Raw genomic sequence first — 24376 nt, 5'->3', positions numbered from 1 at the left:
GACACACATCAATGTTTCTCTTTCTCTCTTCCTCCCTCTCTCCCTCCTGCTCTATCTGAAGATAAATGCAAAAATGTCCTCGGGTGAGGATAAAAAGAAAAAAATCATCTGGCCATGTATGTGAGGGCTTCTTCGGAGCTCTCCGTTCTATTCCATTGGTTTACAAGTTGGTTTTTATTCCAGTACCACTCTGTTTTGATTACTGTAGCTTTACAGTAAAATTTGAAATCACGAGTGTGAGTACTCCAGTTTTGTACTTCTTTTTCAAGATTGTTTTCACTATTCAGGGTCCCTTAAGATGCCATATACATTTTAGCATGGATTTTTCTATTTCTGCAAAAATTGTCATTGATATTTTAATAAGGATTGCATTGACTTTGTAGATCACTTTGGGTAATACTAACAACAATATTTAGTATTCTAACCCATGTACATGGGATGTGTTTCATTTGTTTATATCTTTAATTTCTTTCAGAAGTTTTCATTGTACAAGTCTTTCACCTCTCTGGTTAATTACTAAGTATTCTTTTGAAAATTTTTTCCCCTTTATTGATTTTAGAGAGAGAGATAGAAACATCAATGAGAGAGAACATCGACTGGCCGCCTCCTGCATGCCCCCACTGGGGATCGGGCCCACGACCTGGGCATGTGACCTGACTCGGAATCAAACTGGCAACCTCTTGGTGCATGGTCGATGTTCAACCACTGAGCCACACCGGCCAGGCTGTGTGGAATCTTTAGGTTTTTCTACATCAGATCAGGTCATCTGTCAACAGAGATAATTTTACTTCTTCCTTTTCAATTTGGATGCCTTTTATTTCTCTTTTTTGTCTAATTGATTTGGCTAGTGGCTAGAACTTCTAGTATTTTGTTGAACAGAAGTGGCAAAAGTAGGTATCCTAATCTTGTTCCTGATCTCAGAGGGAAAGCTGGTCTTTCACCCCTGAGTATGATGTTTGCTGAGTATCTATTTCATATACTGGTTTTACTACGTTAAGGTAGTTGCCTTCTATTCCTAATTTGTTGATTGTTCTTATCATGAAAAGGTACTGGATTTTGTAAAATATCTGTTCTGCATCAATCGAGATTATCCTTTTTTTCCCCTTTATTCTGTTAACGTGGTGTATTACATGGATAGATTTTCCCATTTTGAACCATCCTTACATTCCAGGAATAAACCCCACTTGATCAGCATGTATGATCTTTTTATTTTTATATTTATCTATTTATATTTTTTTATCCTCACCTGAGGACATGTTCACTGACTTTTAGAGTGAGAGGAAGGGGGAGAGAGAGAGACAGTGATGAGAAAGAGAACCATTGATGGATTGCCTCCTGTACACCAACATTCCAACCAACTGAGCTACCCAGCCAGGGCTGTATGATCCTTTTAATATGATGCTGAATTTGGTTTGCTAGTATTTTGTTGAGGATTTCTGCATCAATGTTTGGAAGGGATATTGGTCTGTCATTTTCTTGTAGTATCTTTATCTGGCTTTGGTATCAGGGTAATGCTGGCCTCATAGAATGAGTTAGGAAGTATTCCTTCCTCTTCAATTTTTTTTTTTTAGTTTTTAGAAAAGTTTGGGATGGACTGGTGCTAGTTCTTTAAATATTTGGTAGAATTCACCAGTGAAGCCAACAGGTTCAGGGCTGTTCTTGTTAGGCGGCTTTTGGTTACCGATTCAATCCTCTTACTACACACACACACACACACACACACATATATTCAGATTTTCTATTTCTTGGTAAGTTTTGTGTTTCTAATTTCATTTAGGATATCCAATTTGTTGGTGTACAAATGTTCACAGTACTCATATACAATCGTTCCTCGCCACTTCACACTTCGACATTTGCGGCTTCACTCTATTGTGGTTTTTTCAAATATATTCATTAAAACGTTGATAGAGACAGAGAAAGTGATCCAGCGCGCTCGGTTGTCTGAGTCAATTATACACTCCTGTATTACAATTAAAATGAAAATTACTGTATGTATGGACTGTAGGTCTATGTATTTGAGCTCCCCAGGAATCCTTGAACACCAGGTGCAACTGCTAGAGTCTGGAACGAATTAACCACGATAAACAAGGGGCGACTGTAATCCTTTTTATTTCTGTAGAATCAGTAGTAATGTCCCCACTTCATTTCTGATTTTAGCAATTTGAGTTTTTTTTCCTTAGATCATCTACCTAAAAATTTGTCAATATTTTCAAAGAACCAACTTTTGGTTTCATTGATTTTCTCTATTGTTCTTCTATTCTCTATTTTATCTCTGCTATAATCTGTATTATTTCTTTCCTTTTGCTAGCTTTGAGTTTAGTTTGTTCTTTTCTGGTTCCATAAGTTGTAAATTAGGTTGCTTATTTTTGAGATTTTTTTGTTTCTTAATGTAAGCATTTATAGCTATAAATATAATTTTTATTGTTTTGTTTTTGTTAATCCTCACCCAAGGATATTTTTCCATTGATTTTTAGAGAGTAGAAGGGAGGGAGGGAGGGAGGGGGAGAAGGAGAGAGAGAGAGAGAGAGAGAGAGAGAGAGAGAGAGATCAATGTGAAAGAGATACATCGATTGGTTGCCTCTTGTACAACCCTGACCTGGGCCAGGGATCAAACCTGCAACCCAGGTACATGTCTTTGACTGGAAATCAAACCTGAGACCCTTCAATGCATGGGCCGACACTCTAACCACTGAGCATACTGGCCAGGAGTAATTTATGTTTCTTGATGGTAAGTGAGGTGGAACATTTTTTTCCATTATGTGTATCAGTTCTGTGTAATTCTTCTTTTGTGATTTAGCTCATCCTGTCCTTTGCCCATCCCTGTTTAATTTTCTTTTTCTTTTTAAAATCCTTACCAAAGGATACCTTTCCATTTATCTTCAGATAGAGTGGGAGGGTGGAATTGGGGGGGGGGGGGCGAGAAACATCAATGTGAGAGGGACACATCTATTGGTTGCCTCCCACACGACCGTGACCAGGGCCGGGAACTAAACCACAACTGAGCCAAGTGCCCTTGACTGAAATTGAACCCACTACTCTTTGGTCCTTGGGCTGATGCTCCAACCTGTAAGCCAAATCGGCCAGGGCTATAGTTTAATATTTCACTCAGGTATGAGCTCAAATGTTATCTTGGAAAGGTCTCCCTGATCCTGCTCTAAAGCACATCTCCACCAACCTGTCCCCTGTATTTGCCCTACATATATCCTGATAAAACACACCACAATCTGTAATTATCTTGCTTATCTATTTACCTATTTATATTCCCCACCCTTCTGGGATATTGTAAGATCCACAGGGAAGTAATTTTATCTATCTTAATCACCACTGTAGTCCTAGTAACTAAAACAATGTCTGCAATAAACCAGGAGTAGGGGATTAATAAATATCTGTGGAATGAGTGAATCAAAGCATAAAATTGGAATACATAAATGTCCTAAAGTTCTGGCTCAATAATTCTTTTAATAATGCTTTAGTTTAAGGTAAAATTAGAGTGTGCTGTCAATCTGAAATGTTTATGCATAATGTCCATACCTGATTGTTGGGCTTGGTAGATAAGCATTTTCCAAAGTAAAGAGATTCTGTAACACAAAGGCTATTACATGCAGGCCCATCAATAACTCCAGTCTTGTACTTGTCACACTAAAAACAGGAAATAAAAAGCAGTTAATAGAAAAAATTTCACAAGAAGAAACATAATAAAGACACCATAAAGAAATATCTATTTATTTATTTATTTTTATCCTCACCCGAGGACATTTTTGCATTTATCTTCAGATAGAGCGGGAAGGACACTTTGCTTTTTAAAATGGCTGTGGTTTTAAAATAAATTTTAAAATAAAGTTTAAATTACCAAAATAAATTTACCTCTGTCATCCTTGAGATCACCCAGAAACAAGAAATAAACTGGGGGTGGTGAACACACAGTACAGTGTACAGATGATGTGTTCTAGAATTGTGCACCTGAAACCTGTAGAATTTTGTTAACCAGAGTCACCTCCAAAAATTGAATGTAAAGAAAAAAATAAAATTAAATTAAAAAAAAAAAGAAATGCAAACTCTATCTTTGCTAAAACAAAGTACCGCCCTGGCCGGTTTGGCTCAGCAGTTGGAGCGTCGGCCTGAGGACCAGAGAGTCCCGGGTTCGGTTCCTGCTAGGGGCACGTACCAAAAAAAAAAAAAAAAGGAAAAAAAAACAACAAAGTACCAATGTAACCCTAAGACACAATAAATGAGGATGGTGTGCCAAATTCAGTGAAAATTACACCAGAGTCCAGAAGTATGCTGAGATTAAATACCTGGTCTGACCACAATTCTCAGACAAAGGTGCAAAACACTGCACAGGTGGTGCATCTGAGGAGAAGAACCATCACCTTGGTTTGCAATGAAGGGTTAAGGGTCACAGCTTGGGGAACTTCCAAGGACTCTATTTGGCATCATGAAGTAGGGCAAGGCAGTGCTAAATGATAAAATCCTTAACAATGTTATGTATGATGGAGGGAGTCTGTTAATGAAATGGAGGTTGGAAAACAACATATCATGAGCAGCTGGTAACTGCCAGGGAGATACACAGGCTAAGCCAATCTGTGTGAGTGTCTGTGTCTCACCTTTACACACACACACACACACACACACACACACATACACACACACACCCCCAGGCATGGCAGCTTCACTACATGCTCAGTTCACACACACACACACACACACACACACACGGGCATGGCAGCTTCACTACATGCTCAGTTCACTGCCCCAATCGCTTCCTATGGATACTTGGCAGAGAGTAATAATCAAAAGAAAACAAGCTTGAAATATGCACAGCAAATCTACAAGAAAAGGGAAGAAAGGAATAAGAAAAGCAGGTGTCACATAAATACATTTTCCAGAAAAATGCTTCCAGGAAGCAGAACAAACATTGCTATGAATTCAAAGGACTTAATGAAACAGTTTAAAATAAGACCTCAGGATCCCGAAAAATGGCGGCAGAGTGAGCGGAGGCTACACAGACCGTCTCCCAGGACCAAACTGGAATTACAAGGAAAACACAGACAAATTGATGGGAAAAAGCAACAGAAAAGCAGCTTGCAAGGACCATATAACCAGGGACACTAACTTGATCCTGGTAGGTTTGCGAAGGCGCGAGACCAGGGCTGGGAGCCCACAGTCGGCAGCTCGGCAGCGGCCTCAGCTGGGAGCAGCGCCCTCGGGTTACACTCCCAGGCGGCTCCACAGCGCAACCGGGACAGAGGCTGAAACAGCCACAGCCACTCACCCTGGGCTCCGGCAGAGGGAGGGCGGACTGGACTGGAACTGTGCGGGGACACTCGGCATTTGGAGGGCGCTCAGAGCTTTTGCTGAGCTGCTGCCACTCAAGACGGTGGACATATTGCTCCTTCCCAGGGCTCTGGGGAGAGGCAGCAGCCCCTCCCTGGGAGATCCAACCCCACCCTGTGTGCCATTGAAATGTTAATTGAGGCTCATTAACAACCAGCATCTGCCCCAACCTTGGGAAATCCCCTTATGCTGAGCACCTGAGGGAGTTTTTCAATCAACTGACAACCCAAAACTCTTCAAGTAACCTGGACTGCTAGCCTCCGGGCAAAAAGCTAGAGGATAACAGGACCTTTCCTGGGCTAGCAACTCTAACCAGGAAAGTAAGACTTGACAGTGGTGTTTAAAGTGGGTCCTCCCTCGCTAATCTAAACCCACGAGAGGGAACCACAAACAGCAGAACACCAACACCCACAGGGAAAACTTGACATGCTCCAAAGCTCACTGTGATAGCCAAAATGGTGAAACACAGAAACAGAAGCCAAATGAAAGAACAAGAGACCTCCACCAAAGATGAGATCAATGTGGAGCAGTGAGGCATGTTAACAGAGCTAGAATTCAGAGCCATGATCTTAAGGAAGCTCAACAGCATGAGTAAGGACATAGAGATGCTGAAAATAAACCAATTGGAAATTAAAAACCACCAAGAAGAGATAAAAAATGACATATCAGAAATGAAAAACACATTGGAAGATCTAAAAAGCAGAGTAGAGGAAGCTGAGAACCGGATCAATGAATTAGAAGACAGGGTAGAAAAAATCAACCAATCAGAAAACCAAAAGGAAAAAACGATTAAAAAACAGGAAGACAGCTAAAGAGAACTGTGGGACAACTGAAAACGTAATAATATTCACATCATAGGAGTCCCTGAAGAAGAAGAAAATGAACAAGGGTTAGAGAATATATTCAAAGAAATAGTGACAGAAAACTTCCCTAATTTGGTGAAGGAAGAAGGCATTCCAGTTCAAGAAGGACAGAGAGCCCCAACTAAGAAGAACCCAAACAGGCCCACACCAAGACACATAGTAATTAAAATGCCAAAAATTAAAGACAAAGAGAGAATCCTAAAAGCAGCAAGAGATAAGCAACAGGTTACCTACAAAGGAAACCCCATAAGGCTCTCAGCTGACTTCTCACAAGAAACACTACAGGCCAAAGGGAATGGCATGAAGTAATCAAGGTCATAAAAAACAAGGATCTGAATTCAAGACTACTCTACCCAGCAAGGCTATCATTCAAAATAGAAGGTCAAATAAAGAGCTTCCCAGACAAAAAAAAAAAAGGCTAAGGGAATACATTAACACCAAACCAGCACTGCAAGAAATGTTAAAAGGACTACTGTAATTAGTAGAAGAAATAGGAAGAAAAATATAACCACACTAAACAAAAATGGCAATAAACAAGTACATATCAATAATCACCTTAAATGTAAATGGACTGAATGCTCCGATAAAAAGACACAGAGTAGCTGATTGGATAAGAAAGCATGACTCATCTATATGTTGTTTACAAGAGACCCACCTCACAACAAAAGACTCACATTGAAAGTGAAGGGATGGAAAAAAATTTTCCAAGCAAATGGAAAGCAAAAAAAAGCTCGGGTAGCAATACTCATATCTGATAAAATAGATTTCAAAATGAAGGCCATAACATGGGACAAAGAAGGCGACTACATAATATTGAAAGGATCTATCCAACAGGAAGATATAACCTTGATAAACATATATGCATCCAATATAGGAGCACCAAAATATATTAAAAATCTTCTGGAGGACTTCCAAGGAGAAATCGACAGCAATACAATCATAGCAGGGGACTTCAACACCCTGTTGACAGCACTGGATAGATCCTCTAGACAAAAAATTAGCAAGGAAACAGAGACTCTAAATGAAGCACTAGACCAAATGGATTTAATAGATATCTACAGAGAATTACACCCCAAAACTACAGAATTCACATTCTTTTCAAGTGCACATGGGACGTTCTCAAAGACAGACCACATGATAGGACACAAATTAAATCTCTACAATTTCAAGAAGACTGAAATCATAGCAAGCATCTTCTCAGATCACAATGGCATGAAACTAGAAATCAATTGCAACAAGAACATGCAAAGACATTTGAACACATGGAGGCTAAATAGCATGTTATTAAACAATGAATGGGTTACCGAGAAGATCAAGGAAGAAATTTAAAACTTCCTGGAAACCAATGAAAATGAACACACAACAACACAAAATCTCTGGGATGCAGCGAAAGCAGTTCTGAGAGGGAAGTTCATAGCACTACAGGCCTATCTCAAGAAACAAGAAAAATTTCTAAATGACTGTCTAACCTCACAACTTAAAGAATTAGAAAGCAAACAAAAAGAAAACCCCAGAGCAAGTAGAAGGAAGGAACTAGTAAAGATCAGAGCAGAAATAAATGACATAGAGACCAAAAAACAATCCAATGAAATAAAGAGCTGGTTTTTCGAAAAGATAAACAAGATTGATGGACCCTTAGCTAGACTCACTAAGAAACAAAGAGAGAGAACCCAAATACACAAAATCAGAAATGAAAGTGGAGAAGTAACAACCGACACCACAGAAATACAAAAGATCATTAACCGCTACTATGAACAACTATATGGCAACAAATTCGACAATCTAAGCAAAATGGAAAAATTTCTAGAAACATGCAGTCTCCCAAAACTGGACCGGGAAGAGATAGAAAACTTGAACAGACCAATAACAACTAAGGAAATTAAAGATGTAATCAAGACTCTCCCAGCAAACAAAAGTCCAGGCCCAGATGGCTTCACGGGGGAGTTTTACCGAACATTCAAAAAAGAACTAACACCCATTCTCCTCAAACTATTTCAAAAAATTCAAGAAGAAGGAAGACTTCCAAACTCGTTCTATGAGGCCAGCATAATTCTAATTCCAAAACCAGACAAAGACACTACAAAGAAAGAAAACTACAGGCCAATATCCCTGATGAACATAGACGCCAAAATCCTGAACAAAATACTAGCAAATCGGATCCAGCAATACATCAAAAAAATTATTCACCATGACCAAGTGGGATTCATCCCAGGGATGCAAGGCTGGTACAATATTCGCAAATCAATCAAAGTGATACACCACATAAACAATATGAAGAATAAAAACCACATGATCATATCAATAGATGCAGAAAAAGCATTCAACAAAATCCAGCACCTGTTTCTGATAAAAACGCTCAGCAATCTGGGAATAGAGGGATCATATCTCAACATAATAAAGGCCATATACGAAAGACTTACAGCCAGCATTATACTCAATGGGAAGAAACTAAAAACATTTCCATTAAGAACAGGAACAAGACAGGGATGTCCACTTTCACCACTCTTATTTAACATAGTACTGGAAGTCTTAGCCACAGCAATCAGACATGAAGAAAAAATAAAAGGGATCCAAATTGGAAAGGAGGAAGTGAAACTGTCATTATTTGCAGATGACATGATATTATACATAGAAAACTCTAAAGACTCCATCAAAAATTTACTAGACTTAATAAATTCATTTGGCAAAGTAGCAGGATACAAAATTAACATCAAGAAATCAACGGCATTTGTATACACCAATGATGAACTCACAGAAAGAGAAACTGAAGAAACAATCCCATTTACCATCACGGCAAAAAAATTAAGATACCTAGGAATAAACTTAACCAAAGAAGTAAAGGACCTATTTGCAGAAAACTACAGGACATTGGAAAAAGAAATAGAGGAAGATATAATAAAGTGGAAGCACATACCTTGTTCATGGATTGGAAGAATTAACATCATTAAAATGTCCATACTACCCAAAGCAATCTATAGATTCAATGCAATCCCCATCAAAATACCAATGACATATCTCACAGAACTAGAACAAATACTTCAAAAGTTCATATGGAACCAAAATAGTCCCCGAATAGCCACAGCAATTTTGAAAAAGAAGGACAAAGTAGGTGGGATCACAATACCAGATATCAGGTTGTACTACAAGGCAACTGTAATCAAAACAGCCTGGTACTGGCACAAGAACAGGCATATAGACCAGTGGAACAGAACTGAGAACCCAGAAATGGACCCAAGGCAATATGTTCAATTAATATTTGACAAAAGTGGCAAGAGCATACAGTGGAGTAAAGACAGTCTCTTTAATAAATGGTGTTGGGAAAATTGGACAGCTACATACAAAAAAATGAAACTAGACCATCAACTTACACTATACACAAGAATAAACTCAAAATGGATAAAAGACTTAAATGTGACCCGTGAATCCATAAAAATTCTAGAAGAAAATGTAGGCAACAAAATTTCGGACATCATACGCAGCAGAGTTTTCACTGATACATCACCTAAGGCAACAGAAACAAAGGAAAAAATGAACACATGGGACTACATTAAACTAAAAAGCTTCTGCGTAGCAAAAGAAACAATCATCAAAATGGAAAGGCAACCCACTGTATGGGAGAACATCATTGCCAATGATATATCAGATAAGGGGTTAATTTCCAATATATAGAGAGTGCTCATACAACTCAACAAAAGGAAGACACAGAACCCAATTAAAAAATGGGCAGAGGAGCTGAATAGACACCTCTCCAAACAGGACATACAAATGGCCAAGAGACATATGAAGAAATGCTCAACATCACTAATCATCAGAGAGATGCAAATTAAAACAACAATGAGGTATCACTTCACACCTGTCAGAATGGCTGCCATCAACAAATCATCAAACAACAAGTGTTGGTGAGGGTGTGGAGAAAAGGGGACTCTAATACACTGCTGGTGGGAATGCAGACTGGTGCAGCCACTATGGAAAACAATATGGTGTTACCTCAAAAAATTAAAAATTAAACTGCCATTTGACCCAGTGATCCCACTTCTAGGAATATACCCTAAGAAGCCTGAAACACCAATCAGGAAAAATATATGTACCCCCATGTTCATAGCAGCACTATTTACAATAGCTAAGATCTGGAAACTGCCAAGTGTCCATCAGTAGACGAATAGATAAAAAAGCAGTGGTACATATACATAATGGAGTACTATGCAGCTGTGAGAAAGAAAGATCTCTTATCTTTTGAGACGACATGGAGGGACCTGGAAAGTATTGTCCTAAGTAAAAGAAGCCAAGCAGAAAAAGACAAATACCACATGATCTCACTTATATATGGAATATAATGAACATAACAGTCTGAGGAATACGGTAGACCCAGAAACATGGAAGTAGGGCACAGACTGACATCCCTCAGAAGAGGGGGTTGTGGAGGTGGGAAGAGATAAACCACAGAACTTATATGCATGTATGCATAACCAATGGACATGGACAACAAAGCCAGGGATGGGACAGGGGGGATAGGGAAGGGGGTGCCAATGGGGTAAAAAAGGAGAAACATCTATAACCAAAAAAAAATTTAAAAATAAAAAATAAAATAAAATAAGACCTCAACAGATAATAAGTGCTCAGTAATACCAATGATTATTTTACATAGCTAAACTTTTTTCCTAGTAAAGGGCATCAAATGTTTTTGAACATATAAGGATCAGAAAATATAGCACCCAATTGCATCTCTTGAACGGAATGAATTTCAGGCAACCAAAAAATTAATGGAGAAAAATGTAGGACTGGTATAAAAACAACCCTAGGGATCACTTCTCGGCCTTTTGGCTAAGATCAAGTATAGTATCTGTTCTTATCAGGAATCTATTTCTTAATAACTGTTTATACAATATCTGATAGTTAACAGATGCTCACTATGTGTCAGGCACTATTCTAATGCTATACTTTTGGTACTATGACAACAACACTATTATATCCATAGAACCTATTGTTATATCCATTGTAAAAATAAGGAAACAGAAATATCTGTTAAGTAACTTGTTCAAGGTCACACAGCTACAAAATGATAACACCAAGATTCCAACCTAGGCAGCCTGGTTCCAGAGCTCATTCTCTTAAGCTCATTCTGTATATTGTTCAGAATGTTAATATTATAAACTATCTAGTAAAAGTAAGAAAATTACAAAAATCATGAAGGGGACATGTGGCAAAAAGATGTTAATCTCCTTATCTTTACTATCTCCAGTCAAAAGGTAACACATCTAACACATCAAATTATAGAGACAGAAATATATTTAAAAGTATAGAGATGATGACTAGAAGAATTAATAATAATATATTGATTAAATTACTTATAATAAAGAAGATGGGATGAATCAAATTATAATAATTTTAACATTGTTTGTAACAGGGAATAAATAGATATGGTCTAAAGAAGTAGAGAATAAGGTACATTTTAAAAAGTTATAGTATAGCCCTGGCCAGGTAGCTCAGTTGGTTAGTGTTGTCCCCACATGCCAAGGTTGCAGGTTTGATTCCCGGTCCAGGCACATACAAGAATCAGCCAATGGCCCTGGCTGGTTTGGCTCAGCAATAGAGCGTTGACCCGTGGACCAATGGGTCCTGGGTTTGATCCGGCCAAGGGCACGGACCTCGGTTGCGGTTCGTCCCCGGCCCTGGTTGGAGTCCTGTGGGAGGCATCCAGTTGATGTGTCCCTGTTACGTCGATGTTTCTCTCTCTCTCTCCAATTTCATTGGCAAGTTTCTTTATTGAGGCAAAGGTGGTGGGAGTTCTGAAGCCTTATTCAGGAGCTGGGGTGAAACCTCTTGCTGGTATAGTTTAGGGCTCCCAAGGGATTCAAATTGCATACACCACATCCTCTGACCACAAAGAAATGAGAATTCAACACTAAAAATCATGTAAAAATAAACAGACATGTTTGGAAACTAAAAAGCACATTCCTAACTAATTTGTGGCCTTATGGAGAAATCACAATGGAGAAGCAGAATATCTAGGACTGAACATGGGCACACATATCAAAACCTGTGGGATGCAGCTAATGCAGTTAGTTCTTAGAGGGACACTTTCAGCTTTAAATACAATGATGAAAAAACAAGGGACAACAATATAGTTAGCACTTAACTAAAGAGCTTAAAAAAAAAACCCACATTGTTATTATAACAGTAATAGAGTAAGCCTTCAAAAGCAAACCAAATAAACAAACAAAAAATAAATTAATGGGAAAAAATACCAAAAACCAGTTCTTTGATAACTTTATCAAAAGAGCTAACCCTTTAGCAAGACTGATCATGAGAAAAAGAGGAGGCACAATAAAGATGACTAAAGAAGAAAGGGTAGTGACAGTGAATAATACAAACAGCTCTATGGCAATACATTTGAAATAGAAAAATATAAATGATGAAAATGATGCAAGAAGAAACAGAAAATCTGAATAAGACTAATAAACATATTTCAAAATTGAATCAGTAACAAAAAATATTAGGTCAAGGTACAGTCTAGGAGGACCTCAGGGTGCGATACAGGATTTCCGTAAGAGTGAAAAATAGGTAACAACATAAATATCCATCAAGCAAATGACTCAATAAATTGTGGTATATTCATACAATAAAATAATTATACAGTAATTAAAATGAAAGAATTTGGCTTATACGTATCCAAAGAAAAACTGTTGAAAACAATTTCAATTGGAAAAAGTTGCAGAATATGTGCAGTTTAGTACCATTTATTAAAGTTTAGGAACATGCAAAGCAATGCTATGTTATTCATATGCCCATACACACTCAGTGAAGTTATCAAGGTGATGGCAAGGACTCACACCAAATTCAAGGTGGTGGTTACCCGGGGAGGAGGAAGTAGATATCAGGCAAGATAAAAAGAGCTTCAACTGCACTGCAATGATTTTTTCTTTTCTTTTTATTTATTTATTTATTATTATTATTATTTTTTTATCCTCACCCAAGGACATTTTTCCATTTTTTGCACAGATAGAGTGGGAGAGAGAGAGGAAGAGAGAGAGAGAGAGAGAGAAACATCGACGTGAAAGAGACACATGGAGTGGCTGCCACCCGCATGACCAACCAGGGTCGGGGACAAACTGCAACCAAGGTACATGCCCTTAGCGGGAACCGAACCCGGGTCTCTCTGGACCGCAGGCTGATGCTCTAACCGCTGAGCAAAACCGGCCAGGGCTCTTTTCTTTTTAAGAATGAAGCAAATATGGTGAAAAGTTAAGATTTGTTAGTAGATGGTAGGTACATGAGTATTTGTCATATTGTTTTCTATATGTCATCACTGTTCTAAGAACTTCTCATGTATATCTCTTTAATCTTTACAGCTCCCTATGAAAGAGATATTATTACCATTATCTCTATTTTACTGATAAAGAAACTGAGGCAAGAGAGGTTAAGAGCAGGTTAGTGGTGGTGCTGTAATCTGACTGACCCAGATAGTCTGCCTCCAGAGCATGAGCTTTCAACCCGGAGGTAAAAGCACCAAAGTTATTTATCTAGGAGAGGACCGTGTAGAGCAGGCTTAACAATGGTTGGAGCAGACGCCCATCCCCAGTGCTCCTACAAAGGGGATCTGGTCACTAATTCCCTCTATGCAAGCAACTCCAAGTAGGGCCAGGACTTTCATCTTTGTTTCCTTAGGACTTGACACAAATATCTGACATAATCAAATGCATATAAAAAGCCTTGCTGTCCAGCCAGTGTGGATCAGAGGTTGAGCACAGACCCATGCTCCAAGAGGTCGCTGGTTCGATTTTCAGCCAGGACACACGCCCAAGTGGTGGGCCTGATCCCCAGTGGGGGACACACAGGAGGCGGCCAGTCAATGTTCTCTCTCATCGATGTTTACATCTCTCTCTCCTTCTCCCTTCCTCTCACAATAATAATAATAAAAACATATTTTTTAAAACAAGAAAGCTTTGCTGAATGGATGAATGAATGAAGTGCATTCTGGGTTTTCATCCAGAAATGACACATTTTATTATGAACAACTTCTGGGATATGACTAATATAGTTACCCCCTTAACTTTCCTGATCTGTGGCTCTTGCATCCTGAGGAACACTTTATCCATAACTCTGCCCAGGTCCAGAGATAAACGTGACCCTTTCCACAATATCCATCTTCCAGTGAATAATCTTAAGGCTGCGTATTTCCTTCTTGAGCCAATATTCTTCCTCCCTTCTTTCCTTACATTCCCAAGTCTGACATCATGCATGTTCATGCTATCTTCCCTGGTAGAAAGTAAGATGAACTGATGGCAGAGACACTGTCATATTCACCTTTGAACTTCCCCTTCCCTTCCAGCACAGTTTGGTATTTAAATGTCTGGTAAATGTTTATTAAATAGCCACCATAACCACATAGTAATTTTGATTTTAAAACTTTACCGAGGATAAAATTAATACTTTTCCATAAAATTGAAAATAAACAAAAAAGAACAAACCAATACCTTATTAGTAAACCTTAAGCAGTGAAAACAAGTGACCTCCAGCTACAAGAACCACATTCTTGTTCTGAGCAAAGGCCTCGAGCCAACCCTGCATCAAAGAGGCCGTCACAAAAAACAGGCTCTTCAACTTGAGGCTTCCATTCCGAACCAAAAGCAAATTTCCCTCATATTTGTATAAAAGGGATGGCTAGCCACACTCTGTTTTGTTTTTCAGACAGGTATACACCACTATCATCACTGTCAGTAATCTGATCTTCTAACTAAAAAGACACAGAGATTATAAAGAATGTTCAACTTTCCAATAGGAAACTCAGCAGGAAATGTCAAAGGGTTATTTGTCCTTAAGATTTTTTTTACTACTACGATTTTACTCTACAGCCTCCTTTGCTTGCACATACCTTGTAGTACCAGAAGATGGAGCCCTTTGGCTAAATTTTACCAAACCCGTCTAAACTGAAGGACTAATTTTCATGAATGATGAAAATTGTACCACTGGAGCAATGACAATGAACAGATGCACAGTACTAGGTTTTAAATAATTTTCTAAAATTTGTGTTGTCATAATATATTTGAGGCAGTCATCTATTCCTCCTTACTTAGAAAAACACAGCAGAGTTGCATTCTTATGCCTGAAAATTCTCCAAGTCTTTAGTCAGCATCATCTCCCATGCCCTATATCATCTACGTAAAATCGTCACCATTCTCTGCACTTTCACTGTATTTTCAACTTCACATTTTTTCCATCTTTCCTGACTTCTTTTTCTCAGCCATTAACAGGGATCATCACTTTCTCTTTTCCTCTCCCTCTACATACATTCTCTCTCTCTCTCTCCACTCTTTCCTTACCTTCTGTTATAATGTCTCTAATTTATTTTAAAATTCTTTAGCATACACAGTGTGGTGGCAGCGGCAGCGGTGGTGGTGTGTGTACAGGTACATTTATAGTCCAGGTGCCTCAAATAACCTAATCAGGACTACAGTAATGTACAGGTGCTCAGCTAGAGTTCTAATTTGGTAATAAGGAAACCTGTGCTCCATATCTTGGTCGAGATCGATTCATTTCTAAGATCTGTTAATTAGCAAATTATTGGTGAAATTTGTGGCCTGTTAAAGATCATGGTGAATGGTAGAAAAGGCTATCGGTGCAATTAAAAATATTTAAAATAGTACATGGATTGGCTAAAATATGAGATATTCCCTACCTTTTCCCAAAAAAGGTATAAGAACCAGTTGAAGCTATAACCTTTATCTTTAGGGAGGTACCCAGAGCTAATCATTTTATAACAGAGGTTCTCAAACTTCAGGAAGCTTCAGATCTCCTGGAGGTCTTGTTAAAACACAGACAGCTGGTCCCAGCCAATGTGGCTTGGTTGGGCATCATCTCATGCACTGAAAAGTTGCCAGTTCAATTCCCAGTCAGGGCATCTGCCCAAGTTGCAGGCTTGATCCTTGGTAGGGGGTGTGTAGAAGTCAGCTGATCAATGTTTCTCTCTCCCTGACGTATAGACAGCTGAACATCAATCAGTCTCAGGGTTTCTAAGCCATTAGGTTTTAGGTGGGGCTGAAAATTTGCATTTGTAGCCGGTTGACAGATGATATCAATGCAGCTGGGCAAAGAGATGACCTTTTGAGAAACGTCATCAGAATTTCTAGTTCCCTGATGTTCTTGATTACAAGGGTAACACGCTGGCCTCTGGAGTATCATTGTTCTGCCTTGAGCAAATCTTTCACGCAAGCTGACAGAGCTCCTAAAATGGCCAAGTTAGAACTTCAGTGAGTTTACAGACTGATTATATGCAATGCTGTGTGACTGCTTATAAATAAGTATATGCTGAATAAATGCCTATCTGTGTACCAGAAATCATTTTCCTTATAACCTAGTAATTTGGTTGTGTTGGATTATTAATACTTACCTATATCAAACATTTTCAGTGGCTGCCATTATCATAGAAGGGTGGATGCTAGGTCCTGGCGGGGAGGGGGAAATGTAAGTTGTTTAACGGGTTTAGAGTTTCAGTTTTGCAAGATGAAGAAGCTATGGAGACTGGTTGCACCCAATGTGAGTATACTTAAAATGATGTACCTTTAAAAATGATGAAGATGCACTATGGAAAACAGTATGGACATTCCTCAAGAAATTAAATAGAACTACCATATGATCCAGTAATTCCACGTGTGGGTATTTATCCAAAGAAAATAAAAACACTAACTCAAAAAGATATATGCCCCTCACATTCACTGCAGCATTATTTACAATAGCCAAGATCCTGTTTTTTGTTTTCTGTTGTTTGATAAATCCAGCAACACTTCTTCCAGTCTCAGTCATGTGCTGCTTGTTTATTTGTCCATATCCTCTACTACTCTGTAAACATCTTCAGGGTGGGGACATGTCTTATTCTGTACCTCCAGGTTCTTGCACGGTGTTAGTAAGCACAGAACTAAAATGACAGGGTGTTTTATTACCAGCTTGTGTCTTCTAGACTGGTTTTCACCCTTAGTCTCTTTATTGCTTCTCAGGAATGATGCGAATGATTACAATGATACCACTTGTCTCAGGATCACATGACATAGGAGCACAGCATAATACACGAAGGCCATCAGAAATGCTATTATAATTTAACCAGTAAAATTATCCTTAGAATAAAGCTTATGGTTGTTGAGATTTAAAATAAACTTGTTTAGTAAATATTTTTCTATAAATTTACAAAGCTTGGTAACCTAACTCAAGTTGGCACAAAGGAAGACTATACTTTTCTTCCAAGGAGAAAAATTAAGCTTATATTTTAAAAACAGTATGTTCCAAGTGGATTGGTTCCATATATTTTTTAAATATCAGATAATGGAACAAAAATGAACCTTTGGAGTCAAATAATAATTGATGCTAAGCAGATGCAAAGCTAAATGAATCATTAGTTATATATTGCTATTGGTTCCAAATATATTAAATTTAGTATATGTTAAGCTAGTTGTTTAAAGCAACAAACCATCATCTCTAGAAATTAAATCTTAAAAGAGACTGTAATAAAATTTAGAAGCTCTTTCATCTTTTAATGCTTCAATTTTCTTTTGGTACGTGCCCCTAGCAGGAACCGAACCCAGGACTCTCTGGTCCGCAGGCCGATGCTCCAACCACTGAGCGAAACCGGCCAGGGCTTCTTCTTCTTTTTAAATATGTTTTTATTGATCTTAGAGAGGGGAAGGGAGAGGGAGAGAGAGATAGAAGCATTAATAAGAGAGAAACACATGGATTGGTTCCCTCCAGCATGACCCAGATCAGGCTGGGGATTGAACCTACAACCTAGATATGTGCCCTTGACCAGGCCCGGAATTGAACCTGCAACCCAGGTACATGCCCTTGACGAGAACTGAACCCTTAACCCTTTGCTTTGGTCCCAGGGTGGCTGCTCTAACTGCTAAGCCAAACCAGCCAGGGCTAATGCTTCAATTTTAAAGCATTTGCTTGTATAACAGTTACAAAGGTTCCGCAGAATGACACAGTGGTTCCTCATTAGTACCCAGGTAGAACCTCACTCTGGATCATAGAGGAACGTGCCAGAAATATCAATATTAAATTTAAACAATGTTGTCCTGAAAAATGTATAAAAGGAAAATTTCTCTCCCCGCCTCACCTTTTTTTCTTTTTTAAAGAACCAAGCAAACTACAGTCAAACTGTGAAAAATTTCTTTATGATTAGGCTCTAAAAAGGACTTGCTGAAATAATGAGGGAATTAGAGATATCCATGATCAGAGAGAAGGTACGGTACAATGAGTTATATAACATCATAATTAGGTTGGTTTTTTTAAAAAAAGAGAGAGAGAAGCACAACTGGAAAAAAACGGATCCTTTCAAGCACATCTCATTAGGGCTAGTTAATGAGTTAACCTGGTCGCTCCCGGCTTCAGAGAGCTGCCTCCAAACAAAGAGCAGAGCACAGCTCTTACTCCAGACAACCTCCACTGGGGAACCTGGGCTTTCCAGGGTGTCCCGCCCCACTTCCCTTCTCGGAAGTTTTAAAAGCCTATTATGCATTTCACTAGAATCAAGTTCTACGTAATGAATAGGACAGTGGAAAGTTTAATCATACTTTTATTAAAAACTGAAAACAAGAAACCTGAATTCAAATTGCCAATTTACAAAGTGCAAAATAAATCCCAGTTTTGGCTCCTAGCTTCCTAGAAACTTAGATAAATTAAGAGTCCCATTAACCTTGCAACATGTTTTAACAAAAACTAACCACTGGTTAGAGAAAACATCTCAGCGAAATTATAGCAATATTCTGTAGTGATTTCCCATGTTGAGTACTAAAAGAGACTAATACACAAGAGTTTGTAATTTATATGAGATACATACCTGATTTGTTCAACATTCTAAATTTGCTTTTTAAATTTACAATAAAAGGAGAAAGAAGGAAAATATATTAATTTACAAGCAGCCAAAAGACCCAACAGTCAAGGCTGCAGGTCAATGCTTACCAATGCATGGTTCTGGGAATTCTCAGATCTAACGTTAGTCAGCATCTTGCTCTTCAGGATAAAAATGCTAAGACAAGCTGCAAGATGCTCCCCAGTGCCTTTCCAAATTCCTGCCATTCTATAAGGCCCAGCAGAAGTTCTACCTCCTCTATGAAGCCTTTCTCTACTATTCTACCCACAGTGATCCCTCTGATCGCTGAAGCCTTCTTTCTATAAAACTTTGTAGTACAAACTGAATAATTTTAACCTGATTGATGGTCATTAGATGTGTCAACTTGGTTACCTTATAGTCCCCAGTTAAGGAAGCAAACAATAGTCTAGGTGTTGCTGTGAAAGTATTTTGTAGATGTGATTAAAGTCCATAATCAATGGACTTTTTTTTTTTATCCTCACCCGAGGACATTTTTCCATTTTCTGTTCAGATAGAGTGGGAAGGGGAGAGAGGAAGAGAGAGAGAGAGAGAAACATCAACGTGAAAGGGACACATCAAGTGGCTGCCACCCGCACGACCCAACCAGGGCCAGTGACAAACCACAACCAAGATACGTGCCCCCAGCGGGAACCAAACCCGGGTCTCTCTGGACCGCAGGCCCATGCTCTAACCGCTGAGCAAAACCGGCGAGGGCCAAAATCAATGGACTTTAAGAGATATTGTTCTGGTAGACTGGGTGGGCTTTATTCAATTAGATGAAGTGCCTTATGGGAATTGCTGAGGCTTCCCCAATGAAGAAGAGATGCTATCTGTGGATCCATTTCAGCCCATGCCCGGAAGTTCCAGATGCCCTTCCTGACAAACTATCCTACAGATTTTGGACTCGCCTAGCTAGCCCCCACAATTGGGTAAGCCAATTCCTTGTAATAAACCTCTCTTTCTTTAAAAAAAAAAAATTTTGAGATAAAATTGACATATAGCATTATATTAGTTTCAGGTGTACCACATAATAATTTGATATTTGTATATACAGATGCTCCTCAACTTACGATGGGGTTACATCCTGATAAACCTATTGTAAATGGAAAATATCATTAAATCAAAAATGCATTTAATACACCTAACCTACAGAACTTTATAGATTATAGCTTAGCCTAGCCTACCTTAAACGTACTCAGAACACTTCTATTAGCCTACAGTTGGGAAAAATCATCTAACAAAAAGCCAGTTTAAGTGTTGAATATCTCATAATTTATGATGGCATTGCTTTCATAATCATAATGTCGAACAATCTTAGGTTGAACCATCATAAGTTGGGGACCATCTATATTGTGAAATAATCACCACAATAAGTCTAGTTAACATCCATGACCATGCATAGTTACAAGTTTCTTTTCTTGTAATAACTTTTAAATCTACTCTCTTGGCAACTTTCAAATATACAATGCAATATTATTAACCTTTTAATACATGAACTCATTTTATCCTCACAACCATTTGATGAGACACATCGTATTATTAATCCTCATTTTACAGAAGCTAAATAACTTTCCCAAGCTTATACAGCTAATGAATGGCAAAGGTAGAACTCAAACCTGAACATCTTTTATTCCAATGCTTATGATCTTCACTACAATAGATGTGACCCCTGACACCCATATGGAGAGGAAAACAGACAGAGACAGATAAATGGAGAATAAGAAAGCTATGTAAGCTGAGACAGACTATGATTTTTAAACACAGGTAAACTATTTATCACACTGTTGATCACCTGTTATCCCTAACTCCTAAACAATGATCTCAGCTTGGAGGCAAAATTATGAATGAGAGAGTAGCAGTGATCCTCAGGAGACTTTAATTTCACTTTAATGGATAAGAAATGGAAACAGAACATAATTCTAGCATAATTTAATGCTTATTTTACTAAAACTTGCAAATAATGGAAATGTTTTCTGAGCCTAAAGTGTATCTTTTCCATAAGAATGGTTTAAAAAAAAGTAGTTTCTCTGCATTTGAGAATTATGTTCTTAAAACTTACCAAAACTGCTAGTACTAAGATCAGTAGTACTAAAACAGCACTAATAATACATAGGAATTATTTGATTAGAACTAAGAAGCAAGCAGAAAAAATATTTTAAAGTGTGTATATATGTGTGTGTGTGCGTGTGTGTGTGTGTATATATATATATATATATATATATATGATTTTTAGAAGCATATATATTTGCTTCTAGGAGCTAACAAGATATTACTTGATCAAGATCTGGGAGAGGATGAGATTCGAGAGAGATGAGCCTAGTTTTGTGACTGCAATTGCCCTCAGATGTATGACCTGAAATACAGGTCATATTATGTCATATTATGGCAGATAAAAATCTAGTTCAGTCCCTACTAAGGGTGGGTCTTGGCACACTTGTCACACCATGCTTTGGGCTGAGACCCTGAAGAGCTGAACCCTAGGGGTAAAGGTAAGCTAAAAGAACCTCAGAGAGGTGAGCTGACTCATAGCCTCTTTTTCCCTGGGGGATTCTGCTGATACTGGGCATGGGCAGAGGTCTGAGAATCAGAGCTGCTGCTGGGGATAAAAAACCAGCGAGTTTTTACAGGAAACTAAGGGAGCCCCAAGCATACAGCTAGTTATCCTGTTGGGATATTTGCCAAATCCTGAGGCTTTACAGAATGGGAGGCTAAAAACCTCATTGGAAAGTCTTTGAAAAGCAGAGCAGACGTTTTGGCAGTCTCACAAGATACAGACTAGAGTTATGAACCTGCCAGAGGGAGGAACCCCAATGAATTCCCAAGATCTCAGTTAAAATCCCTAGAGGGCTGCCTGGCCGGTGTGGCTCAGTGGTTGAGCGTTGACCCATGCACCAAAGAGGTCCCCGGTTCGATTCCCGGTGAGGGCACATGCCCATGTTGTGGGCCTGATCCCCAGTGGGGGGCATGCAGGAAGCAGCCAGTCGATGTTCTCTCTCATCCGTTTCTATCTCTCTTTCTCTAAAAATCAATAAAAATTTTTTTTCTGCTTGCTTCTCAGTTCTAACCAAATAATTCCTATAAAATATTTGTACTGTCTTAGTACTACTGATCTTAGTACTACCAGTTTGGGTAAATTTTAAAAACATAATTCCCAAATGCAGAGAGATTATTATTATTTTTTTTAGAGCAGCCCTAGAAAAAAAGATGTTTCAGGCTCAGACAACTTTTCATCATTTTCAACTTTTAGTAAGATAAACATTAAATTATGCTACAATTATATTCTGCTTCTGTTCCTTATCAATTAAAATAAAATTAAGGAAGAATAATGAGGTACTTTACTCACAACAACCTGTACCAACATATGCCTTACATTTTGAAGGTTATTGTATTAATGTAGAGATAAAAACATATTTATTTCATTTTGGCTCAATTTGTTAGAACAGTAGTTCTAACATCACCAGATGATGTTACTAGGTCTTCCTGAGAGGGTTGTGGTGGGGATGGATTTTTTTCCTAATCAAGTATATTTGCTTTTTTCTAGAGATGCACAATGTACATAAGTATATTAAAGATCATGAGAAGTCCTCAGTAAAGTCAGCTATTTACCTTTGTTTAACCCTCCATTTTCAAATATATCTGATGGAAATATTCTACCCATGAAATACCTTGTAATGCACCCCCAGGCACCTAGTTTGAGAAAGGTGGCCTAAAGAAGGGAAATAAAAATTTCATATGGTTTTGGTTATGTATATGTTTTTATAGTTGATAATATAACTTCTGCTTCTTTCTTCTTCATTGAAGGTGAGTTTTGTAGGGTTTTGTTGGCTTTATTAAACTTGAACTCTCTTTACCAGTCTTGCCTGACATAGTATAGCAGAAAGAATATGAGCTTTATGCAGAAACAGAATTAGGATCAAATTCTGGCTCCACCATCACAGGCAAATTCTTCTCCCTCTGAGTCACATTTCTTTATTTGTAAAATGGGCTTGGGAGAGGGCTTTCATAGTTTTATGTTAAGTATTAATGACCATGTGAAGTACCCAGTACATTGCCTAACCCCAGAGGTTCTTCCTATGTTAAAATTCCTCAAGGATCTGGAATGATCAATTGGAATAAACATAAAATTGATATCTTTGAACCCTGATTTGGGACTTTTCTTTGCTAATTAATTCCTCTGCTTTTTTTTCTTTCTTTCTTTCTTTAAAGTAGTTAAGGAGGTGTGTGTGTGTTTGTTTGTTTTGATTGACTTTTTTAGAGAGAGGAAGAAAGAAAGAGATAGAAACATTGATGTGAAAGAAATACATTGATCGGCTACCTCCTGCACGCCCCCTACTGGGGATCAAGCCCACAACCCAAGCACATGCCCTGACCAGGAATCAAACCAGGACCTCTCAGTCCATAGGCTGATATTCAATCTACTGAGCCACACTTAGCCAAGTTCCCCTGTTTTTATTTTATTTCATTTATTTTTTAATCTTCACCTGAGGATATTTTTCTATTTATCTTTAGATAGAATGGGAGGAAGAGAGAGGGAGAGAAAGGGATAGAGAGAAAAATCGACATGAAAGGGACACATTGACTGGTTGCCTCCCTCACAACCCTGACCAGGGCCAAGGATGAACCGCAACCAAGGTACATGCCCTTGGCCGGAATCAAAGCCAAGACTCACTGGTTCACGGGCCAGCACTCTAACCTCTTAGCCAAACAGGCCAGGGCCCCCTGCTTAAAAAAAAAAAATTGATTGATTGATTTGAGAGAGAGAGACATCAATCTGTTGTTCCATCCACTTATGCATTCAATGGTTGATTCTTGTGTGTGCCCTGACCGAGAATCAAACCACAACTTTGGCATATTGGGACCATGCTCTAACCAACTGAACTACCCGGCAAGGCCTCCACTGCTTCTTATACTTCTTATAGTCGTAATTCCTCCCTTGACTAGTTAAGAAGCTGTAATACTCCTGAGGAATAATTTTTTTAAAATCTTGACTGATAGAGTACCTAGAGTTAAATTGATTTTTATTTTCTTAGAATTTTAGAAAGTTCGGATCTCTCTGTTTTATGTTCCTATAACACCTGCTATTGTAATATTTATCTTACCTTACTATAATTATTCATTTTCTTTCCTCCTATTAGTGTTTTTTAAGATTTTTATTTTTTATTTTTAGACACAGAGGAAGAGGAAGGGAAAGGGAGAGAGAGAGAAACATTGATGTGACAGCATAATTGATCGGTTGTCTCCTGCATGCCCCCTACTGGGAATCGAGCCCAGAACCGAACAGGCGACCTTTCAGTGCACAGGATGACACCCAACCAACTGA

The 24376-nt window shown here is 38.4% G+C and overlaps 1 protein-coding gene and 1 pseudogene across 1 annotated transcript in view; one reads left to right on the top strand and one right to left on the bottom strand.

Annotated features, from left to right (window-relative positions):
- Nucleotides 1-24376, bottom strand: part of DIPK1A (divergent protein kinase domain 1A) — a 107797-nt gene that overhangs the window by 5149 nt on the left and 78272 nt on the right. Inside the window, exon 3 of the mRNA XM_036255838.1 lies at nucleotides 3532-3639. Within this exon, the coding sequence (XP_036111731.1) occupies nucleotides 3532-3639 (108 nt within the window). The remainder of the gene's footprint in view (nucleotides 1-3531; nucleotides 3640-24376) is intronic.
- LOC118627456 lies at nucleotides 10999-11179 on the top strand (annotated as a pseudogene).

Source organism: Molossus molossus, unplaced genomic scaffold (assembly GCF_014108415.1).
Source record: "Molossus molossus isolate mMolMol1 unplaced genomic scaffold, mMolMol1.p scaffold_m16_p_12, whole genome shotgun sequence".
NCBI classification, from domain to species: domain Eukaryota; kingdom Metazoa; phylum Chordata; class Mammalia; order Chiroptera; family Molossidae; genus Molossus; species Molossus molossus.
The sequence above is the reverse complement of the archived record's forward strand: the minus strand, read 5'-3'. Positions and strand labels throughout refer to the sequence as shown.